Genomic DNA, 24703 nt, shown 5'->3' on the forward strand with positions numbered 1-24703 from the left:
TTTGTTTTCACCTCATTGGCGAGCAGATGAAGAATGCCAGGATGTAGAATATGTTTTTCTTGGCCTGTAATGAACAGACAAGGTAACATCCTCCTAGCAATGACTAGCAGTGCCTCCATTGTTAGAGTCTGCCAGTATGTGTACAATGCCAAGACCCTGAAACTGAACAAACTAAATGCAGATCATTGATTTTCTTCTTCATACATGAGATTCGAAGAATGTCTGTATTTAGGGGTCTTTGTCCTCATTTCAAGCCGGCTATGGAATACCAAAAGCTTCACATGTGTGCCCTCGTGTGGTAGCTGAAGATTACACAGGTGGGAGTGATGGAACAACAGCCGTTATGTATATAAGACCTGTGGGTGTCTTGATAAATGTTTGCTTTAAACAAGACAATTGGCAAACTGATGAGTCGGGTAAATCAGTTATCATAAACAACATAAATTGGAAATCTCTAGGAGGGGAAAAGAGATGTAATGTCCATAATCCTCAGACACCCCCAGAAGACAGTCTACATAGTTATAGACTTACTGTGGTATAACTTTAAATTTGTGGTGTAAATGGAAATTCAGCTACTGCACTTTTAAGTAGCAACGGTGTAAAATGAGTGCCGGGGGGGGGGGTGCTTCCTGGTAGTCCCTGCCACATGACCACAAGCATCTGTTTGTGCATGTATCTCTGGGAAACATGAGGGCAGATGATTCTTCAGTGCATCTCTACACAAGAACACATCTCAAATATGTTCAGTTCTAGTTTGAACAAACCCAAATGCGTCATTACACTCTGAGTGGTGGGTGAAGAGGGGGGGGGGGTGATAGATAGATAGATTTATCTGCGCATCATGGCCTGCGAGATCTGCAGCCTATCCATCTGTATCAGTGTACTTCTGCGCCTGGATACAGACCACACAGGCAGGACCTGATTCCCATCATCATGACAACAGGGATGCCAAGCAACCAATCATAGCCCTTTGAGTTCTGCTCTGGAAGCTGATTGGCTTCCCAGCCTGCAGACTGTTGTGGAATGTCCATCTTTAACCTCTCTGCTGCCAAGCACAGCGCATATACATCCTATATCGCAGTACGGAGTACTGCTGCATGTGTGAGCTTCCTCTGAATTATTGGTAAAGCTTTGTGTACGTCACAGCTGGAACATCTGAGTGACATCCATTGTTTTTTGGCAGCGTAAATAAAAACCCACGCGTGTGCTGCTCCCCTGATGTAAACACAGCATGACTGATCATCTGTCATCTGCACGAACCTGCTTCGTATTTTATTCCAGGTCGACCCGGAGTATTCCGTAAATCTCACAGAGCACAAACTGGGGAGGAGGGGAATCTTGTAGTTATACAATAATGTCATTATAATAGACTATGCACAATTTCTCCATAGCTGTATGCTAGAATTAAGTCCTCGTAAATAAACTCTACTCTTTCCATTTTTCCACGGACGTGGTCTGTTGTCCACAGACAAACAAATGTTTTATATATATATATATATATATATATATATAGCTACACAGCTATACAGCTCAGTGTCTGAAAGTGCATAAGGTCGAACAAATCGCGGGGAAGGGAATGTTGACAGTCATTATGTGTATTACTTTCTCCATCCACACACACCTCTGTGTTTGGAGTTGTTGGATGGCAAAGCAAACTGTAGGGAGGGAGAGAGGGGGCAACATTTAGCCCGCGGGGTGCAGCAGGACAACAACCTCGGCGAGTCCCCCACCCCCCCACCTCCAAAACTGTCACACGTGTACTCTCGCTTCAGTTAAAGCTGGCTCCTGAGCCGCTCGGACTCCTGTTTGTTTCATTATCTCCTCGGTTCCTTCACGGTGGAAGGGAGGTGATTCTCTCCGCCGCCATTTTTGGGGAACTGCTTATTTGTAAAGAAACTTTGCTAGCTGCTTCCTAACGTTAGCAGCTAGCTGGTTGGCCAGTACCCTGCCTGCCTTTCCTGCAGCTCGTTGTGACAGTTTAAGCTTGGCAGTCAATCGTTATCCAGCTCAGCTCTTTGCTTCGCTTTCATATAAATATTTATTATTTTCACTTGCTGACGAAAATCGGTTATTGCTAAGGAGAATAATCGGACTGGGCAGAATGACCGTCTGTATTTGGGTAGGGCAATTATGCGGTTAGATTAGCGAATTAGCATTGCTAACTTATCGGCTAGCGAATTCCGCACTCTGATTTGCCCGGATTGCTTTGCCTGCCCGTGATTTAGCCACAGACACCTTGCCCTGCTCTGTTTCCGAGTAACCGGATTAAGCAGCCGTTCATACCCCCACTTCATCTCAACTTGTGTGGATTCATTTTTCTTTTCTTGACAAGGTGAGTTGATAACCAACTTTAGCGTTCTGCTAACGTTTACTCTGTGTGTGTTGATTTGTTCTCCCAACGCTATATACTGCAACGGAGCTTAATTTCAATATATCTTATCTTACGAGTTAGCCAGCCAAATACGATGCTATTTTCCAGCTAACCAAAAGTTGCTGTCACAACTTCTACAGTGTGTCACATCAACAGATTTTTTTAGCCCGCTTATTGGGCAAGTTGAGTCACCCATTGTTAGTGTGAAGACAGTATGTTTTTAATGGCGATGTGACATGTCTCTAATTGATCCAAATGTACAAGGGGAAATGCTGGGGAGCTAAATCGAGAGTTGTTATCATGGTAGTAAAAGGATGGGCACAGATTGCTTTACCTAAGCAGCGTTAGCTAGCTGCTTTAGCATGCTAATCCGCTTTATGCAACTATGGTTGAAAGCAGTGCCACTCCCTCGTTTTGTTTTTGTCCACTGTGGCTGTACGGCAACACTGAGTGAAACTCGCCTCTGAGGAGAGGAGGGTGTCTGCTTGACAAGTTTGTTTACCTCTAAGGGACCTCGTACTGTCTGAAAAGCTATGCAGTGTAGCGGTAGGTGACATTGGCCCAGGCTCATCCTATGTATGTCGCATGCTTTCACTGGCTTTGTGTTTACAAGCGGCGTTGGCCAGCACAGTCTGACAAATCATCTTTGCCGTGTGCGAGAACGGGTAGCGCTCACGTCGGTCGGCGGCTGGTGTGGTTTTTTTGTTTTGTTTTGTTTTGTTTTTTTAGTGCATTGACGTGAATCGCATTCTTCAGTTTTCAGTGTTGATATTGCGTAACAGTGGATATTACTCGGCAAGCTTCCCTTCTGCCTGGCTTATCTGCGTCTTTGTCGCCTAACTTATGCATTACACAGAGGACCAGCCGCACACGGAGGCAACACGGCACTGAATGTGGTTCAGTAACGCCGGAGTTGTGGCACCAAGTTCATCATGCATCCAAGGCGTTGCGCTTTGTTTGGGGTGATTTCTCAAATGTCCCAGGCTTGGTGGCTGACATGCCTTCTCTAGATCTTTGTGTGCAATGTAACAGGACTTTCTCTGCTACTCACTGATCACTAATTTTTCTGGCAGGCTGCCTGTCTGTCTGCTTTCCAGGTTCATTATAACTTGGTCTCATCTGATCACCTGCCAGTTGTTCATTTACATGTCTGCATGACTGTCAGAACAACAGTGCGTTCACACTGTCAAGCTACAAACCAGTGAGTGGTGCCCAGTGTCTTGATTGCTGGAGAAGCCCTTAAAAAGTTGTTGCCAGTGTTATATCAGGGTGATGTTGAATATGAGCAAACTGCATAATGGATTTAAGCGCCCTCAGGAAAACTGGATTAGACACCAGAGCAAAGCCTGCAGTGGTTGCTCAAGTTGAGATCAAAGGCAGCCAGTAGTAGTCTTGCCTTATTGTAGTGAATAATATATAATACGCTTTCACATGTAATACCATGAACCTTACTTAGCTTATTGATTGTACAGTGCCTTATTATTGTATTTAATCTTTTTATAGCTGGTATAAGTGATACCATGATAGTGATCCTCAGGTTCCATTTGTGGCGTTCAACATTCAGTAGTATGGTAGAGAGGGGAAAAAATGATATGATCGTGGAGATGTAAACCGTAGCACCTATACCTTTTTTTAAAAATATATATTACATCTGTGTGCATCATGGGTGTGTTTTAAAAAATCTTTTGACATCAGCGGTGGTCAGCGACACAGATAATAAGACTCATTTTTTAATGAGATTCTTTTTTCCATAATAAGGAGAAATAAGGGGAGACGTCTGTAATTGAGGGTGGTTGCTTAACACTTGGAGACCAACAACATATTTGATGAGTCAGAGTGAGAGCAAGAAGTCGGGGGTAGGGAGGCACATTTATTTTATTGTTTTCAGGTGATCAACTGAGGATACACACTTTAAAATGAGACAAAAATGTCTCAAGATTGACATTGTGCATCCTGTATCTTAAAACCAATCATAATCTTTAAGTTCACTCTCAGATTTTGCTAATTATTTTGATTACAATTAACTGAAGGTTTAAAGAGTCTATTTGACCATGTTTTAAGTAAGGGATGTGAATGAAGAAGTAGTTTGTACTATGAAAGTGTATGCCTTAGAGCTTATCAGCTCTTCATATTAGGGCTAGCATGTTTTTCTGACAGTTGTGCAATACACAGCAATGACGTTAAACTTCTAGCAGTTGAGCTTTTGTACACCTGAGTCACACGCAAGCCCATTTTTCCTGCTCGGGTTGTATGCCTTTTCAGACTCCAAAAATACACCTGTTCTGTTGTTGATAACCCATTGAGACCTGCTTTTATTTCAGCACAGTAAATGGATCAGGAATCAGATGAATTTAAGATGTGACCTGTAGATTAGGTAGTAATCTAATGTTATCAGAATTTATGCATATTCTCAAATCCAAAAAGTCCTTAGACCAAGGAGCCCATCCGGTTTGACGAACCACATCCACTGAGACATATGAGTATTTTGGTGTGTGGATGCCCGTATTTGCTGTTAAAGGGGCCATTTTAAATGCATTTGTTTTCCCTTCTCTTGTTCAGAGTAACTGTGGCATGTCGTTGACGCTCCTGACACTTGTCGCAACTGGAGGGGTGTAAATAGAGCTTTGTGATAGAAACTGGATGGTTCAGTCTTCTTAGCGTTTGGTCACTGCGTCTCTCCTCTCCATCACCAGCTTTGCGATGGCACGAGAAATTGAGATGTGTTGTTGACATTAGGTAGCTTAGCTAGAGAGCGTTCACTTCCTCTACTCAGTGCAAGCCACAATCTGTAATCGGTCTGGGAGGCAGGAGCTTGGACACCCCACCCTCCATCCCAGAGGGATACAAATGTTGCGTGTAAGCCATTTTAATAACATCACATGCAGTTCATTAAATTAACATTTTCTCTGAACAAACAGTTATATGATGTTGCAGTGCTGTTGTTATTGTTTTTCTTTTTAATGGGGCGGCTGAGTAATTAACAAAGCATGAACTCAGTTTATTGACTGGTTCAAGCACAGATGAGTTACACATGACATATTTCATTTTTCATTTTTAAAAATTAGTACCTCGACTGGGGTCGTTTATGAGCTGTAACTACAATCATGCTTCTCTTTTGGGCTTGAGAAGATTTTAATTATTGTGTGTTAATTAAGCGTGTGTTTTGAGAATGTTCTAAGAAATGAATAAGGAGGAGTTCACTAGGACCAGTTACATCAGGCTGATACATGATCACGTCATGAGATGTATCAACTAAGTGCATTCCTATTTTGAATTATTTAACAGTACAGCATAAAGCATCTTCTAGGCACCATTTGTATGAATATGTGTGTATATATAACAAACGTAACAAAACTATTAAATTCCAGCAGTTCTGTTGAGGAGGGGAAGCATATCCATAGGTGATCATAGGTATTCTGGTTAATAACTCCAGTCAAGTACAGTAGGCAGTGAGGGGGTGTAATCGCCCAAAAATAACTAAACACAAGCATGTGGGTGTAACATGGATGTGTTGAGGAACTAAGGAAGAGTAATCGCTCCAACAGTATGTTTAGTGTGGTGGCTACCAGAACATGTGGAGCAATGTTAACCTTCATACTTAATCTGGTATTACATTTTGTATTCAAAGCCATTATTGGTGTAATTGCAGCTTGCCAAATAAGACTATGAATCATCCGCTTTCAAGAATAAAAAAAGGTTAATTGGAGTCTAATTAATAACAGTAATTAAAATGTGTTATGTTGTAATAATGGATGTTTTAGGATGGGTTTCAATTGGCTTCTATTAAAATTCTTTGGAACATCCTGTACATATTTTTCTCTGCTGTTGGTGAGCCGTCTGGCCACAGCAATGCTCCACTGTAGCTAATCCTGTGGAGCTGAGAGAAATTCACTATGGAATCAATAACTTATTTGATTATTTATTATCCTTCTCCATTTCTCTCTCGCTCTCTCTCTCTCCCCCCGCTTCTCAATCACACCCATTGCTACTCAGGTTTGTGTATTGCTTGCGTCTTCATTAGGCATCATGGTGAATTTTACAGTGCAGAGGAAATCAATTCGCATAACTCTTCGAGAGAGAATCCATTTTCTCAAGCAGTAAAGCAGAACAGTGTCCAGCACTTCTCCTCTTAATAATTGCATGTGCTTACACACATCTAGCAATGCAGCTCAGATTTTTCCAGATTTAGTCATGTGACAGCGTTCAGTGCTTGATTCGCACTTCTCTGCAGTGTTATTTAAATTAGAATTAATCTTTGCTCCTTTTGTTTCTGTATTTCCCCTAATGCTAAAATATATACATATATATAGGCTCCTGCCTACGATAGCCGTAATGCTCCGACAATCCATCAAGCAGTGTGGGTTTGTAGCTTAGCAAAGTCCTACTAAAACATTTGACAGATTTACGAGCGCCGTGTACCACATAAAATCGTTTCGAGGTCAGTAAACACAGCCAGAATTCATACATAAGGCACACGGGATTATAAGGGGCGCTGTCGATTTTCAGAAAAATCAAAGGATTGATTTTAAGTGTGCCGTATTTTCCAAACAACACGGTAATAATGACGGCCTGCTAGCATGCTCTACCAAAAATAGTGCTTTGTTGTGTATCTGACCGTCGCCGCCATGCTTTTTCCGCCATGTGCGTATGAAAACAAAGGCACTGCGCATGTGCGTTTTACCCATATTCTAGTGTTTAATATATTTATTATTTTCCACAATGAAATACAAAAATACAAAGCAGTTTTACCCATATTCTATCGCGATATTTCATTTTCTTATCTTTGCCCAACATTATATCGGTATTACCGTGAACGGTATGATATGGCCCAGCCCTAATTGCAATTAACCATTTTAACTGCTGTTTTTTAAGTTATGCTTCATTACACTAACAGAAAACCTGCATCTTTTACATTTTAAAGTGTAATAATTATGTGAATAGAAAAGCATCTAGCATGAGAGGGGAAAAAAATTACCATTGTAATAAATGACCACTGCAAAACACTATTGAGAAATTATGTAGTTACATTTGTATTACCTTTCGGTTACCTTTCTAACTGCTAGACGGTATACTAGATGTACCAGTTTTAACTTCCTGGATGGCACACATTTTTTAAATACCACCATGACGGTGAATAGTCAAAAGTTGTAGCTTTAAAGGTTCCACTGAGACAATGATTGCATTAACTGGCCATATTTATCAGGTACAGTTCTAATGTGGTTAAAAAATATATAATTCATTTACACTGAATTATATTTAACATGGAAAATTTAAGTAATTACAATGTATATAGTTTGGAAAACTAGTAACTGTACATTTACCAAATAACACCGCTAAAGCCTTAATCACACAGGTCTAGACACCAGTTGTTGTGTATTAATGTGTAATATGTATTCCCTGGTTGGTTATTGAGTTAATGATTCGTGATTACTTTGCTGTGGCCTTCTGTAGTTTACATGGAAGATACCAACATGTCTGCAAACACCATGTATTCTAGGTGCACTTGAAAAAAGGGCGACATGTCTGCAAACACTTGGAAAATACTTGCCAGGTGGGAGTGAGACTAAAAGGCACAACACAAACCAGAAACAGAAAATGTTTGCCTTCAAAGTTAAAGTTGTGCCTTACCAATAGAACCAAGCAATTTTACTTTAAAGGAGAATCTTTTCCATTTTGTATCTCACCTTTCACACTATTGCTCGGTGAATAGTTTCCAAATGTTTCCAAACAAGATGGCATCTTCCATATAAATTACTGATGACCACAGCAACTTGCTAGTGACCAGAGCAATGTAAAGCAATTTTCAGTATAGGACCGTATACCTCTCTGTCATCAATTTCATGCTAGCGAATGCCAGCAACCTTCAGCAACCACTGACCATCCGGTTCCAGAAACCATACTTTTCCCTTGTCACCAGTTCCTGCCAGTTGGTTTCAACAGATCTCTAGGGCTGTGTGAGTGAGGCCTAAAGGGTATGCTGAGTAATGCAGGGTAGTAAGTACTATCACCGAACATTAACAGCTGTGAGGGGCTCTATGGCTACTTTCATCAGTACAGTAAAGACAGATGGTGGATCAAAAAAAGAGTGCAGAGGTCTCAGCAAAATGAGGCATCTGTGTTCATTTCTGGTCGCAATACTTCTGTGTTTGGCATTTATTGAGTATGGGGCTCAAGCAGCTCCGTCTTGCACAGATGTAAGAAAACAGGTGAGGTAAAGATTAAGCTAATAGATGTTTGTTTGTTTGTTTTAAACTGTTGAGAGAATAAAATTTGTTTCAAAGCTGCCATTCAACACTACCAAATATACTCACCTATAGAAAGTGCCGCCAAGTATCACTTCTATAAGTATAGTTTGCCAAAATAATGTTATTGTTATGCATCTAATAAGTTTAATAATAATTTATTTTGATTAAAAAAGAAACCTAAGAGTAGATTATTTATTTGGGTTTTTGTTGTATGTTTTTTATGTGTTATTTTTTTATATTTTTTTTTTAATGTAATGACTAAAATGGTTTCATTCTAGTCCGTTTTAAATATATAACTAAATATATATAAATGACTTTGTTAATATTGCTTATGTTAAATAGAAATAAAAGGCTTGTTAGCATGTAATGTTGTAGCCGTGCATTGTAGCAATCTGTGAGATCAGTGTGGTGCATTTATGAGGAAGTGTAGTCACATGTCTGCTAGAAAAAATCACAGAAAACTTTGACAGCAGACTGTTGTTAACATTTTTGGTTGTTGCTGCTGCTCTGAATGCTTTGTCAGTATATCGTTCTGACTTTGCGACGAGCTTTTAGCTTAGAGCTGATATTTTTCTTAATTTGTCAGCAACACTGGTTTGAAGCTTTTCTACTTTCACGCACAAAATCCCCAAAATCTCAGAGTACACGGTACATGTGTAATCACATCTCTAAGCGTTAACTTTAAAGTTAACATGGCCGTGCCATCTGCTTTTTTTTTAATGCGGTAAAACTGCCATATGTAGATGTTGTTGTGTACATGCTACATATCGTTACTGAAAAATGTTGATGAGCTTGACTGGCAGCACATGACATGAAGATGTTATGCACTGCCTTTCATTGGAACACTAATGCATAGTTTCGCTTTTCTTTGGCAGTCCAGCACTCCTGTTGGCCCTTTGACCAACATGAGACTGGATGTCATGTGTATTTTGGGAAATTCACACAAGTTCACATTAGCATCTCACACCAAGTAAAACCTTGCTGTTGAAGTTCCATGCATGATGTCAAGTATGTGCTTAAGAGTTGTCTACCATATTGCATGTGATATAATCACTGGTTGCTATGGAACAATGTTAATTCCACAACTGGTTGGCAAGTGGTTCCTGGAGTTTGTTGGCTGTCGCTCGGTGAAATTGATTGCAAAGAAGGTGCTGCACCAAAAAAACCTTTCCATATTTGTCTTCAAATACTCCCTAACTACCAGCCAAATGAGAAGTAGAGAAGGTTTAGCTTCAGAATAAAAGTTGTGCCTTAGCGCGGTAGTCAACATGTTTCAAAAGGTGCAACTTTTACTTTTGAAGGCAAACCTTCTCCATTCCCGGGTTGTGTCCCACACTCCCAAAGTGAGAGCAGAGCGGCTGGCCAGTATTTGTAGACAAGTCTGTCACATTGATACAATCTACAGGGAATCTCACAATATGGTAGCAACCAAAGCAATCACAAGGAGGTTTTTGCCAACTGGTTGGAGAATGCATTCTTTTTGGTAGCGACAGGTGGTTGCCAAGCAGTCACTGACAGGTGTGAATGGGGCTTGAGCACTTATTTTTCCAGCAACTGCTATCAAACTTCAACTACTTCTGCTGGCTTAGAAGTTAATGTCCCATGGATAGTGGTCACATGTATGCAAAATGTCAATACCTGTATATTAAATGTTTCGTGTATAGTTAAATTGACCCCTGTTTATTGTTGATGAAGCTTAAAAGTTTGCTTAACAGCAAAGTTTTAAGCTTATTTGCTTTTTTTCATTATGGCAGAATTAGAAAAATCTGAATCTCTATTCACTAGAATCCAATAGAATAAGACTAGACCTCTGTTTTTCTTACTTAAGCATGTTTATATTAACAGTTTGTATTTCATTCTGTCCAGAATATTTATTGTCTTTGAGGACTCTGTTTCCCAATTCTTTTTCTTTCTTTTCTTTTTTTTAACAGTCAGCTGGATAGCTTTTTTTTTTTTGTACATAATTTGAATGAGGCTTGTAAACAGTATTAATCTTGCATATGTAAATGTGTTAGTTGTGAGTCCGATGATGCAAATATTTAGCCCTATGCCAGGATTGATCAGTCAGTGCAGCTTACCCTTCATTTCTGCAGGCCAGCTCATAGCAGTGGACATGAAATCAATTCTTGTGTTGGAATATTTGTATTGTCCAGTCATCCCAGTAGTTTAAAGATCTACAGTAATTGCTGAGGCAGTGCTAGTGATGACTCAGCGGTTAAATTAGTGTCAGTAGCTGAAGGCCAAAATCACCAAGTATAATATAGTTCAGAGGTGACCTTTCTGACCAACTCGGTCTTTTGTGTTTTTCTTTTCATGAAATATAAAGCTATATTCTTGCCCTGTCACCCTGTGAGCAAACAAGCGTTTGAGAAAATATTTCATTTTTGCTTTCTTTTAGGTCAAAGTTGTGCTCAGATTTCCTTCTTTCCTCTTTGAAGGTCTTTGACTCATCTTGCTGGTATCGTCAAACTCTTGTTCCTCCTCTGCAGGATCAATGTGTTTCATCTTGTCCTTGCTAACACATCTCGCTGTCTCTGTCTCATTTTTTGTCCATGCAGGCGCCCATGTACTGGTTCCTTAGGGTCATCGATTACCGCAGATGAATCTTCAGCTGCTTTGCCATAGCTCAGCAGCCAGATAGTCCCATCGCCTTTGCGTGGGTGATAAGGGACTACATTAACCAGGATGCCCTCCTCCGTAAGGGCAGGGAGCCTCAAGGATCCGGAGGTGGCTGAGCTTTTCTTCAAAGAAGATCCAGAGAAGCTTTTCTCCGACCTCCGAGAAATTGGCCATGGCAGCTTTGGCGCCGTCTACTTTGTAAGAGAACTGCATCTTTACTCTGACACAAACAAAAGACAGAGTCACTTTGGATTAGATGAGTGGTTTAAAAAAAAAAAAAACCTGTTCACTTTAAAAAGTGATAAAATCAGTTAAATAGTGTAACACTGAGCCCATAAACTCCACAGGAAAGTGTTTATTTGGATGTAAATGTCCTCAGAGGTGTCCCTGCCTTTTGGCCATTATGGAGAATGCAGGTTAAACATACTCCTGGCTTCATTTTTCAGACTCGAAAGTTACTTCCATCTTTTAAAGAGATCTTGATAAACAACATGTCAAATGCAGATAATTAATGTTACAGTGTATGTTCTGATTGCAGCATGTACCAACAGTGTCCTTCTCGTTTCCCAGGCACGGGATGTGCGCACAAATGAGGTGGTGGCAATTAAAAAGATGTCCTACAGTGGCAAACAGTCTAATGAGGTGAGAAAATTGTGGCCAGAAAATAGATCGAAAAAACACAAATTGATGCAGCAAATCATGAAGCATTGATGCCAAATAATCCAAATCCAAATATAAAAAGAACGTTATAGGTGAACATTGTGCTGTTTCTGAGCTTCCAGCAAAGTGGAATTCACTTTCTTGAATCAGTAACTTTGCTGCAGACACAGCCACCTCTGGTTCGTTAAGCCAGTCAACGATTGCCATTTAAATTTTTATTTCACCAACAGAAATGGCAGGACATCATAAAGGAGGTGAAGTTCCTCCAAAGGATCCGGCACCCCAACAGTATAGAATATAAAGGATGTTACCTCCGTGAGCACACAGCATGGGTGAGTCTAGTTTACAGGCATGCATAATCTCACGCTGCCTAGCACCGCTATTCTTAAAATGATGTCATGTTTCCAGCTGGTGATGGAGTACTGTCTTGGCTCGGCCTCTGACCTGCTAGAAGGTGAGAAGCAAACAGTTGTTTTTACTCTTCTAAATGACATGTGGATATTTGAGTGAGTTCACATTGTTCTGGTTGTTTTCCTGCAGTTCATAAAAAACCTTTACAAGAAGTTGAGATTGCTGCCATCACACATGGTGCTCTGCAGGGGCTGGCCTACCTTCATTCCCATAATATGATCCACAGGTGAGTGAGGTCCTCAATCAACTGTTTATTTTATTTTATGATATTTTAAGTATCTTAGGAAGCAACTGTAAACACTACATCTCTCCACTTATCCACATGCTGTGATGTTCTCTCTCTCTCTCTTTCAGGGATGTGAAAGCTGGCAACATCCTGCTGACTGAGCCTGGCCAAGTCAAACTGGCAGATTTTGGCTCTGCCTCCATTGCCTCACCTGCCAACTCTTTTGTGGGAACGCCATATTGGTAAGTGAAATCTGTATGAAGTTAAAGTGTAAGTGTAAGCGTGCGTGTGTGTATGTTTTGCGTGCATAAACCAGAACTGAATTTATCGATTCTTTAAGTGGGCGTCTGTTAAAAGCAGCGATTGAGCAGAACTGATTGTATATTTTCATATTCATACCCATGCCTGCCGATATAGTCAAATGCTTTGATACTGTAATCAGTAACAGGATTTTGACCTTGCCTTATTTACTATTAATTTACCCTATATTTATATTATGTGGCTTTTTGTCTGATCCCTTGTCCTGATTTATGTTTTTCCTTGAATTTATCCAGGATGGCCCCAGAGGTGATTCTAGCTATGGATGAAGGCCAGTATGATGGAAAGGTGGACGTCTGGTCCTTAGGGATTACCTGTATAGAATTAGGTGAGTGACAGTGTGTTTGTATGATTGAACTGACATTTATAAAGCTAATTTTCTAGTCTTGTTGAGAACTCAAAGCACTTTAACCTGCAACCCACATTTAACCAGACATTCATACAGTGCTTTATTCTATGTGTCTTAACTTTATCTACCTCACACCCGTGGGCCAACATAGAATCAACAGTTATCTTAACTTGTGTGGTGCTAGTGCTAATAGTGTACCACCACGCCACCTCTAATGTATCAATAAAAATGTAACAGCAGGAGAAAGTTACTTTTACTGGAAATGAAAGATTAAGGATTTTCTTTCCCTGACAAAGTGATTGTGATGTTTTGTTGCATCAGTAGTGTTTACTGATCACAGTTGGGTATTTTTTTTTTTACTTCTCATCAGTTGTGAAAGGCAGCTTTAACCCTTCACTTACTCATACCAGTCACCCTGTAATTAAATTGGTGTCTGACTGATGTCGTTCTGTTCCAGCGGAGAGGAAGCCTCCCTTGTTTAACATGAATGCAATGAGTGCCTTATACCACATAGCGCAGAATGAGAGCCCCACGCTGCAGTCCAGTGAATGGTGAGGTGTCACACATGCACTCACAGTTTATCGTCTGTGTAGTTAAATTCAGATGTCTGCTGGGGATGTGAAACAAAGGTGTATATTTTTTGTGGATGCCAGCAGAGAGTTATTCTATCTATATCTAGTGTTTTGTAGCTGAAATAATGATGTTTGTTTTTGATGCCCACTCTCTGTGTCGTTGTTTTTTGACAGTCTCTCTTCTCCTCGTCTTTGTTCCAGGTCAGAAGATTTTAGAAACTTTATCGATTCTTGCCTTCAGAAAATCCCCCAGGACCGACCGCACTCTGACGACATGTTGGGTGTAAGTGTGCGCACATGTGCTGATGTACCGTACACTGCAACACAGACAGAGAGCAGCAGGGTCACTGTGCTAAGATGTGATACTGACGAGCCCTCTGTTGATGAAGCTCCCTGTGATGTTTGCACTCTGTTCTCTCCTCACATAAGCTTCTATTTTGATTCTTTAATCCTCCGTTTCCGGATAAACTGACAGAGACACACACAACCAAAACATGTACAGACACACACACATGCACACAGAGCTTGCTGTAATTACTATGGAGATGTGACTTCAGGGTCCATCGTTAAGTCACTGAGCAGCTGTCGTTTAGCCTGCTAATAGACTCTCTGTTGCTAATGGAAGTTGCCCTTAGGGTATGAAAACACTGCACATTGTCTTTTTGGGTTTTTTTTTTTTTGGTTTTTTTTTAAATGTCAACTTCTAAAACTGTGCCTATATCAAGATCAGCTGAAATGTGTTTTTAGCTGCTGCTTAGTGTGGTTTTCCTGTATGTGAGTTGTAGCCCAACTTAACCACCTTAAGCTGAGCAAACACTGCGGTTTTTTTTGTTTGTTTGTTTTTGTTTGTTTTTTTTCTTCAGTCGCCTTATTCAGCTTCTGCTCAAACTGCACGATTGACTCGCAGGGGTTAGAAGTTTGTAGGTCATGATGCAGGGTCTCACACTATACAGCCCGATGCTATGATGCGATCTGAGTGCTCACACTGTGCATCCATAAAATGAAGGTTATAACAGAAAAGCTTCTCGTTACCCCACGTATACTACACGATGCACGACACACGATGAAGGCGAAACTCGGGCCGATAACCAAAACGGTCGCACGACTGAAAAATCGGCTCAAAATAAGCCAAAAATCGCACAGTGTATGCCCAGCATTAAAGTGCCTAGCAAATGCCTTTTAATCTTACGAGGAAATGCGTGACTTTATCTACTTGGGTATTATTCTTAGCTGTCATAACTGTCATAGCTTCACAGACAGTCGTCTGGATGATCTGCTCTTGTGCACATTTCTTCCCCTTATACATGGAGGTTCTGGTAAGCAGGCACATGGTAGGAAGAGTCATTGTCAAAATGTAATAGTAGCTTATGCGCTGACATTTTAACTATTGTGGCACTCATTCTGGGATTTTAATGTTATATATTAAGGGTTAACTTTTATTTCTGACTAACTAATATAACACATGTTCCTTTTGAGGATCTTGGGCTTAGGGTTAGTGCCAAACCACAACCGCTCAAGGGGCTTTATATTTTAAGGTAAAGACCCTACAATGAATACAGAGAGAATCCCAACAATCAGACGCCCCCCTATGAGCAAGCACTTGGCAACAGTGGGAAGGAAAAACTTCCTTTAACCTCCCGAACTCTTTCGTGGCATTCTTAGTTTCTTTTTGCTATTTGGGCTGATTGGGACCTGATGAATGTAAAAACAAAGAATTACCAGATTTTTTTTTTCAATTTTTTTTTTTTTTTTTTTTTAACCTGATTTTTGTTTCTGAGAAAAATGAGATCCACATATTAGGACATTTGTTTTAAATTTTGATAGAACAGTGGCAGTATAACGTCCTCGTAAGTGGATATCAGGCCCCTGTAGAGCAAAATATTGTATTTTGGTCTAGACAACCCAAAATGTGATGTCCAAGAGGGGAGAGAGACAAGACAGGAAAGTATTAAGGTATTAAGCTGCACCTCTTGACCTCTGAATTCAGGTGTTTTCAGTGTTGTTGTCACAGGGGTATAATAATCAAGCGGCTAGCCCTCTGCTTTTACAGAGGATGCAAGTTAAGTTCCAGCAGTTTTATTTGTGAAATTACTTCCCTCCTAGATAATCCACAGTCTGTCAGTAGTATTAGTGCAGTGTTTATGTGTTTGGGAACTGTGTGCTGGGAGCTTTCCATGACAGAGCAGTTCGTGTAGGTGTTTCTTTTGTTTGCAGATACTGTAACTTATTATTATACGCTAACTTGCAAATTTCATCTAATGTTATGAGACTGCAGTGTAAAAATCCAAGCTTCACTTGTGTTTCAGTAGAACTTCTGACATGTAAATATATTTGATCAGTCAAGAAAAGACTCTTCACACATGCAGCTTATTTTCCCCTGTTTTTTGCCTGAAAACAATTAATTTGTGTCATTGTCAGACAAAGAATATACATATTAATATTCAGGCGTAAACACACACCAATGGGATCATCACTCTTAGATTGACACTAATCAATCAATGCCTGAGCACCTTTGTCCCCAATTTAACTGGTGTGGTTGCTCTTGAGTTGCTGATCCTGAAGCAGTATACCCAGGCCTGGGCTGTAAGGCTTTTGTTGGTGCAGGTCAGCATAGAGGTTAGGGGCATAGGGAGAAGGGACAGCAATGATCGGGCATAGTATGAGACAACCTTGCCTGGCGTGAGTCATCCTCCCATTAAATCCCAGGGCTATGACCTCATCACTTGCATTCAATATCTTTTGGCAGTACTGAATATCCCATCATCACATTCATAATATTTGAAATGTACTCTGATGTCATTCTGATGTTATTTCCCCGTCTCCTGTCACGTTACTTTCAAACCTACCAGTTAAAAATGGACATGCAAGTAACTTTCCTTTCACCGCCCCACAGCACGAGTTTCTGCAACGTGAGCGTCCAGACTCTGTGCTGATGGACCTCATTCAGAGAACCAAGGATGCCGTACGAGAGCTGGATAACCTGCAGTACCGAAAGATGAAGAAGATCCTCCTTCAGGAGGCCCACAATGGGCCCACTTCAGAAGCCCAGGATGCAGACGAGGTGTGTGGACGATTGCTGGCTAGCATCCAAACTTGAGTGACAAGAACAGGCTTCATGTGGGCACACAAATGAATTTGCCACTTTAAAAGAGCTTTCCTCAGTAACTCTAAATGCCTTGTTTGTATGCATGTCTGTCTGCGTCTCCTGTGTCTTTCGTTCTTCCTCTTGTTCCCTCGCACGCCGTCTTTCTCTGCGCCACTCTTTCGGCTTTGTCTTCAGGACCTGGAGCCTGGTGGAGGTCGGACAGGAACGGTGAATAGCGTTGGCAGTAATCAGTCCATCCCCAGCATGTCTATCAGCGCTAGCTCCCAGAGCAGCTCTGTCAACAGCCTGAATGAAGCAGCCCAGGACAGCCGCAGTGAGCTGGACCTAATGGAAGGAGATCACACAGTCATGTCCAACAGCTCAGTCATACACCTCAAACCGGTAGGTGAAACGACTCGGACACATGCTAACAATTTAAAGGTGGATTCTTCTGATCTCAGTTTATAATAAAGCCTCACATGGCTTTGCTGGGAGCTTGGGCTCAAGTTACGTCACTTCACTCTCTCAGACCATGCATACATGTCAATGCTCCAAGTGTCTTTAATGTGCTCTTTCCACGGTTACACTGTGTAGTGTATTTTCTCAATTATTCTGTTGTCTTACCCCCCTCCAGGAGGAAGAAGAGAGTCTCTCTTTGGAACAAGCGGCCACCAGTGAGCCCACTGAGCCCCAGCCAACACCAGCTCAGGCCCCGAGGAAGCACTACCGCAACAGAGAGCACTTTGCCACTATACGCACAGCATCACTTGTAAGAACACATTTGCTTAATAAACCTTCCTTTGATTTGACAAAAGGACTGAAATATTATGTGTTATATGTTTAGCAAATGTTTAAAATTCCTTATAAGTGGAATGTCCTAGTGTAACAACAACGTTCTGATAATTCTTCTTCATCGTCATATTGTAGGTGACACGTGAGATGCAAGAACACGAGCAGGACTCTGAGCTGAGGGAGCAGATGTCAGGATACAAACGCATGAGGCGGCAACATCAGAAGCACCTAATGGCCCTGGAGAACAAGCTGAAAGGGGAAATGGATGAGCACAGGCTGAGGCTGGACAAAGAGCTGGAGAGTCAGAGGAACAACTTCACCCAGGAGATGGAGAAGCTGCTTAAAAAACACCAAGCGGCCCTGGAAAAAGACGTATGTAGACAAACGAAACTAAAATATTAATTCAGAGGAAAAACACAGTTAATAGTCTGTAGAGACAACAGCGAAATGCTCACATTATGATATTAAACTACATTCATGTTCGATTTAGCTGAAGACGTTTGCCAACGATGAGAAGAAGTTCCAGCAGCACATTCAGGTTCAGCAGAAGAAGGAGCTCAGCAGCTTCTTGGAGTCGCAAAAGCGGGAGTATAAACTACGCAAAGAGCAGCTCAAAGAGGTAACGCACATCCGCCTCAGCAGATAATAAATGCAGCCTGTTTATCAGACTAAATAATTATAATTAAATTATAATTTAATATAAATAATAATTAGTAAATTTACAATATCCAGTACTGCACAAAAGTCCTGAGTCACCCCTCATTTCTTTATATTTTGCTTCCACTGAGCCAGACTTGTAATTTATCAATGTGGTCTGACTCGGTGGTTCTGCAGATTTTCAGTTTTTCTTTGGACATTGGCTGCTTTTTCATTCAATGTTTGTCTCAGTTTTATTGAGTTATTAGCTCACCATCTACTAATTTACAAGTGCTTTTTAAATGACTGTAACTCCGTTTGTGCAAGAGACATAATTGTAATGGGTTTGAAGAGAAGAGAAGACGAGCTTTACAAGGAGATTGCTGCCATGTCTCATAAAGCATTCACAGGGTACTGCTGTCTGAACAAAATCAGCTCTGCCTAGATTTTACCATGTGCGCTTCACATTACCATGACTCCTCCACCATTTTAGGCAAGAGAGGAAATTCAAATGGTTCCTGAAAATTGAGAATTATTTCGTAATTTTCCAGCCTAAAGTCCATGTGGCCCGGATGATTAAGACATGAGTACAGTGGATCTCACCCCCGTTTCCCATTTTGCTAGCAGGGTAAAAACAAAAACACATTTCACTTCAGTCGAGAACTCAAATATTTTTAATTTATTATCATCCAAGACAAAGACCGGGAACACGCTTCATTTATTTTTGCTTGAAGGTGGGTTTAAATAGTTATTTGTGAGATGTGAATTTTGACCGGCGCAGGTTAAGGAATGCAGGGCTTCAAACGCTTTTGTGTCAAACTGAATCCCTGCATATTTAAAAAAAAAAAAAAGCTAAACGACACCTGTGTGGCAGGAGCTGAGTGAGAACCAGTCAACACCCAAAAAAGAGAAGCAGGAGTGGCTGTCCAAGCAGAAAGAGAACATCCAACACTTCCAGGTGAGGATCGCTCAATATGTACCCTTCAAAGAACAAGTGAGATTTTTACTCGTCTGCCCCACAAAGCTTTATTTGCCGAGTCTCTTTGATTTATTTGATTTATTTATTTTTTTTGGCAGTATGAGTTCTATGGTTATTTATTACAAAACCATAATGTTTATTTCCAGGCTGAGGAGGAGGCTAACCTGCTGAGGAGACAGAGGCAGTATCTGGAGCTTGAGTGTAGGCGGTTCAAACGCAGGATCCTCATCGCCAGACACAATGTGGAGCAGGACCTGGCCAGAGAGGTGTGGAGAGAAACAGGAGAAACATATACCCAGCAGCACACAGTCTCACTTTAGATCACAGTTTTATGATACGTATTTGAGTTTTTGTTTGTTTGTTTAGGAGCTGAACAAACGTCAAACGCAGAAGGATCTGGAGCATGCAATGCTGCTGAGGCATCACGAGTCCATGCAGGAGCTGGAGTTCAGGCATCTGGCAACAATCCAGAAGGCCCGGGCAGAGCTGATACGCACCCAGCACCAGACAGAGCTCACTAACCAGCTGGAGTACAATAAGAGGAGGGAGAGGGAGCTGAGGCGCAAGCATGTCATGGAGGTCCGGCAGCAGCCCAAAAGCCTGAAGGTACACAGAAAGATGGGGACTGTTTCTTTTTCCTTTAACAAATAATTTACTATCAACACTTAACTGGAATTATTCTCATCTCATTCAACTTTTATTTTTCCCCTTTAGTCTAAGGAGCTTCAGATTAAGAAGCAGTTTCAGGAGACCTGCAAAACGCAGACTCGGCAGTACAAGGCCCTCAGGAACCATCTGCTCGAGACGACACCCAAGTCCGACCACAAGGCTGTCCTAAAGAGGCTGAAGGAGGAGCAGACTAGGAAGCTGGCCATCCTCGCCGAGCAGTATGACCACTCCATCAATGAAATGCTCTCCACACAGGCTGTAAGTTTCATAAAGGAAGATCTGCAACATTTATCAAACATAAGTCATTTCTGAGCAACATAGTGAAAATGTATCTATAGATTATTCAAAGCTAATTTGTTTAATATATTTGTGAAGGGCATCTTTAATGTTTTCTTAATGCATAACAGCCACAGAAGAACCCGTTTATGTAGGTCTGTTTCTTTGCTCCCTCCCTTAGCTGCGGTTGGATGAAGCTCAGGAGGCGGAGTGTCAGGTGCTGAGGATGCAGTTGCAGCAGGAGCTTGAGCTGCTCAATGCTTACCAGAGCAAAATCAAGATGCAGACAGACGCACAGCACGACAAGGAGAGAAGGGAGCTGGAGCAGAGGGTGTCTCTGCGGCGGGCTCTGCTGGAGCAGAAAGTAAGAATAGCCTTTGTCTAATGTCGGGATGTGGCTGAGTGCATGTTGGGAAGTGACAGGACTGCGGTTACCTCTGCATTTATATGTACCAATTCTCTGTAGGTGTTGCACATACAGTTTGTTTTATCTTTAGTACGCTGGGATTGTTCATACGTTTGGCCAGTAATACAAACAATGTAGTTGCCTGTTTTTTCTCCGGTGTCACATTGTGTTTATGTCCCCAGATCGAGGAGGAAATGCTTTCCCTGCAAAACGAGCGTCTGGAGCGAATCCGCTCACTGCTGGAGCGCCAGGCCCGAGAGATCGAGGCTTTTGACTCGGAGTCCATGCGACTGGGCTTCAGCAACATGGTGCTCACTAACCTGGCTCCCGATTCTCAGGGAGGCTGGGGAGGAGGAGGAGGAGGCCAGGGGGCTCAGGGGGGAGGCCACTGGCCGGGAGGAGGTGGAGGAAGCAGTCACCATAGTCATCACCAGGGGGGCTCCAGCTCACAGCAGTCCTGGGGTCACCCCATGCTGGCTGGGGGCCCACCACCCTGGAGCCTCCACCACCCTGGTGGGGGTAGTCAGAGGGGTAGCCAAGGAGGTGCGGGAGGGGTGAGGAACAGCCCGCAGGCTATGAGGAGGACGTCATCAGGGGGGAGGAGTGAACAGGGCATGAGCAGGAGCGCCAGCATCACCTCTCAGATCTCCAATGGATCCCACCTGTCATACACCTAAAATACACACGCACACACAAATTGTCTTAAAGCTAATATCTCGCTCCGAGATAACTGTACACACACGCATCACGCACATACCACAGTACATCTCGCACTGCACAGTACTGAGGCTGGGTTTACCTGAGCCCAGCCGCTCTCCTGTCACCACTGCTCTACATCAGTGTACTGCTAGCAGCAGTCTGTGGAAACCCAGAAGACTTGAGACTAATAAGATACCCGAGGGCCATTTACAGTAGTGCAATAGTAGTTTTCTTGTTGTTTTTTGTTTTTTTTTTACTGCAGCATACACTGCTGTGTGTGTTTGTTACTGCCGTATCAGTCTCTGTTGCCACAATCCCAAACTAGTGTGTTAATTTTCTATTGAGAGTGGTTTGTTTGCCATCTTCTGTTTCACAGTATTGTTTTAAACCCAAGTGGGACCGATTGTGCACAAAGGTGCTGAGCTTGTCCTTCAAACCAGATTTAAACTGATGAAAAGTTAAATTAGATTATTTATGTGTAGTTGGGGGAAGACTAGAGAACGGAAGGACTGTTTCAAGCGACGCTTGACGCAGCTGAGGAAGTTAATGGACCGAGAAAGAGAGCGAAGGTCGTTGTAAGTGAATAGCTGTGGGTGTTGCTGACTGTTTAGCTGCAGTGCAGGGGGACAGTTGTGGTGACAGTATTAATTCCAGCTCCAAAGCTAATCCAGCTGACTTGACGTGAGAAGTTTCAGCGAGATCATTTTCATGGAAAACAAAGCTGCGTACGTTCTGGTGCGAGTGCCATGCAGGTTTCTTGAGGACCGTGAGCCCAGCTGCCAAAGGTAAAGGTGCAGAGTTGGATTTGTCGTTATAGCTACTCATGCCAACAATACTGTGGTGTAGTGAAACACATTGTGCCGGAGAAAGGCAGTTCAGTGGACATTAATGCCACGTGGCCAAGGGAGCCACTTGTCCTTCGTGTTCAGCTCCGTTATCTCAGCTCTTGGGTTTCCACAGGCCTCTGGCCTTCACTCACACCTGCCCAGTGGAAGGCCAGTCTGAAGGGCACTTGGATCCTTATTAGTCTGCAGGCCCTATGACAGAGATGGGTTTTCAGCAGCACCTAACCTCAACTTTGAACAGTTTCAAAACTGGTGTTCACTCATCACTTGTTTGCAATAGAATTTCAATCTGATTTGGCACCATTTTAGTGATGCACTATGCAGTTAGGAACAACAAGAAAAGAGAAAAGAAATGACACAAGCCTTTTGGCCTACCTCAAGAACACTCAAGTTAGAGCCTTGAATGTCTTGATTTGCACTTTGGCGTAGGCTTTCACCCACTCTTAATTGTTAATCGGACACATTTACACAAACATGTAGTGGCTATTCATTTTATTCGCCCAGGCAAACATTACGTAAGCCTGGTTTATAAATGCATGTGCGTTGAAAATAGCACACTTAGCCTTTGTGAGCTGAGTTGGATGTAAATTGGCAACACAGTCAGCAGCAGCAGGCAAATTTATTAATGTATAAAAACGTCCGTGAAGCTTTGGGAAGTATTATTATTCACAGTTGCCCGAAATGCCTTTTTGTTATTTCTTTGTTATTTTCTTTATTTATTTATTTTTAAACCTTATAAGACCCTACAGTGAAAACAAATGAACACAGAGTGAGGAGGAGCTTCACTAGCCCTCAGCTTGGTTGGTGACTGCTGAACGTTTTTGAAGAGTGGATGGGTGGTGATGCTGGGATCTCCGCTGCCATGCCCCTGCAACCTTCCCCGGTCTGACACCCCGCTCTGTCTCACCCCTGATGACCACAATGTCACATTCTGACCACCGATCTTGTCCCCCAGCATCCCTCCGCCTACGTTTCCTCCCCTCTGGAGCCTCCTTTTTGTTTTGGTTTTTTTGGTCTTCGCTCCTTCGCTCCCCACCTGGATCTTTGTGGAAAGAGCTCTCTCAAGTAAAACAAAAGAAGAAAGAAATATATATAAATGTTATAAATCTATAAAGAAGGATTATAGAGATGTAAAGCTAAAGGTGGAAAGTGTTATTGTGAAACAGAGTTTATGCATTATATGTTGCTGCAGAGGTGGAATGTACAGGAAAAGCGTGTTAATATTGTATATTTTGAATCTGAACATGTGGAGATCGAATCGACAAATCAGAGACGAGTTAACTTGCGATGCAGGCACAGCGGTGCGTGGCTTTAGAGCGGCGGCAGTTGAACGATGGATCGATTCGCGGCTGCTGAGTTTTTCACTGTCTTATTTGCAGCTGCGAGTTCTCGAACTTGTTACAGATATGCTGTTGTGAATGATAACAACACAACTGTAGGTCAGATTGCCTCGAGTAAACGGCAACACTTTGTTTTGTAGTGTATGAGGATGATTTTGCACATAATTTGAAAACTAGTTAGGTGGAGCCTTTGCTCGAGCACTGGCTATGTGTTACTGACATTGTACCCCATAGTGAAGACTCAGCCTCTCTGCTTCATATCTTGGTGGTTTTTAAAGGACTTGGAGCTAAAGTAAAGGTTATAACATGAGGGGGAAAAGTCTTTTTAAAGATTTTATTTAAGGAAAAAAAAGAAGTGTTAAAATCTGAAATGGCTAAAATTGTTTCCAGATTCTTGCTGTAGACAGTAAACATTTTTGTCTTGTAGGGTCCACTGACCTTACATTTTCTGATCTGTGCACCAAGAGCCCTGTTTGTTTATGGTTCGACACAAACCATTTTCACACTGCACTTAATGATTTGCCTTTGGTGTGGGGGGGAGTACCAACCTGTACTCAATAGTTTGAATCTCTTTTTTGGCTCAGAAACAAAGCGCCAGTATGCCATTGTACCAACTTTCCCCCCAGCTCTTTAGTGTTTTTATGCCAGAAGGGGTGTTTTTAATTTCCAGATGATGTCTGCAGAGGGCCAAACGAGCGGTGGACTTTTAGACCTTCTCTTGTGTTTACTAGAACTCCCAGGTGTTTTGCGAGGCAGTCTACCTTTAGACCTCGGTCACTCTGAACTGGATCAGTTGCACTGATTGCACAAGTGACTGACCAGATTAAAGAGTCTACTGTGATCCACCCCCCCAACTCTCAGTGTTTGGGTTGGGGGAGGAGGTGACTGCTATTGCTGAAAGTAGGTGGGAGGCAGGCTTATGTCTCTGTACAGTCTGTTTTATCAGTATTCCTTTTATCTCCTGTCATTTGGTGGATCTTGCTGTTTTATTCTCCCTGGTCCAGAGATCTGTATTAAACTGTATTAAATGTATAGATTGTGCAGAAAGCTGAATGTTGCATAGCAGAAGAGAAAAGATATTCCTTACAGATGACAAAGTAAAATGTATAAATGAAACTCAAAGGCAAAGTTTAGGGGATAAATGTAATATTTTGTTTGTAATTACTATTTTTTGTTGGAAGAGGGCTACTGGATAAAGAATCATC

The 24703-nt window shown here is 41.9% G+C and overlaps 1 protein-coding gene across 2 annotated transcripts; it reads left to right on the forward strand.

Moving 5' to 3' along the window:
- Nucleotides 1-1674: 1674 nt before the first annotated feature.
- taok1b (TAO kinase 1b) lies at nucleotides 1675-24665 on the forward strand. 2 transcript variants are annotated; one of them, XM_026181461.1, is made up of 21 exons: nucleotides 1675-2332; nucleotides 11175-11433; nucleotides 11806-11877; nucleotides 12126-12227; nucleotides 12304-12349; nucleotides 12436-12532; nucleotides 12661-12774; nucleotides 13087-13178; nucleotides 13657-13750; nucleotides 13973-14054; nucleotides 16665-16832; nucleotides 17052-17258; nucleotides 17491-17625; nucleotides 17784-18020; nucleotides 18139-18267; nucleotides 19159-19242; nucleotides 19410-19529; nucleotides 19630-19869; nucleotides 19978-20190; nucleotides 20390-20572; nucleotides 20797-24665. In XM_026181461.1, exons 2-21 carry the CDS (start codon nucleotides 11302-11304, stop codon nucleotides 21289-21291), a joined length of 3042 nt encoding a protein of 1013 aa, XP_026037246.1. In that variant the 5' UTR covers nucleotides 1675-2332; nucleotides 11175-11301; the 3' UTR covers nucleotides 21292-24665. The 2 variants fall into 2 exon arrangements, with proteins under 2 accessions (XP_026037246.1, XP_026037247.1); XM_026181462.1 differs by lacking the exon at nucleotides 1675-2332 and adding an exon at nucleotides 2726-2917.
- Nucleotides 24666-24703: the final 38 nt, after the last annotated feature.

The sequence above is a fragment of the Astatotilapia calliptera genome, chromosome 10, assembly GCF_900246225.1.
Source record: "Astatotilapia calliptera chromosome 10, fAstCal1.2, whole genome shotgun sequence".
NCBI classification, from domain to species: domain Eukaryota; kingdom Metazoa; phylum Chordata; class Actinopteri; order Cichliformes; family Cichlidae; genus Astatotilapia; species Astatotilapia calliptera.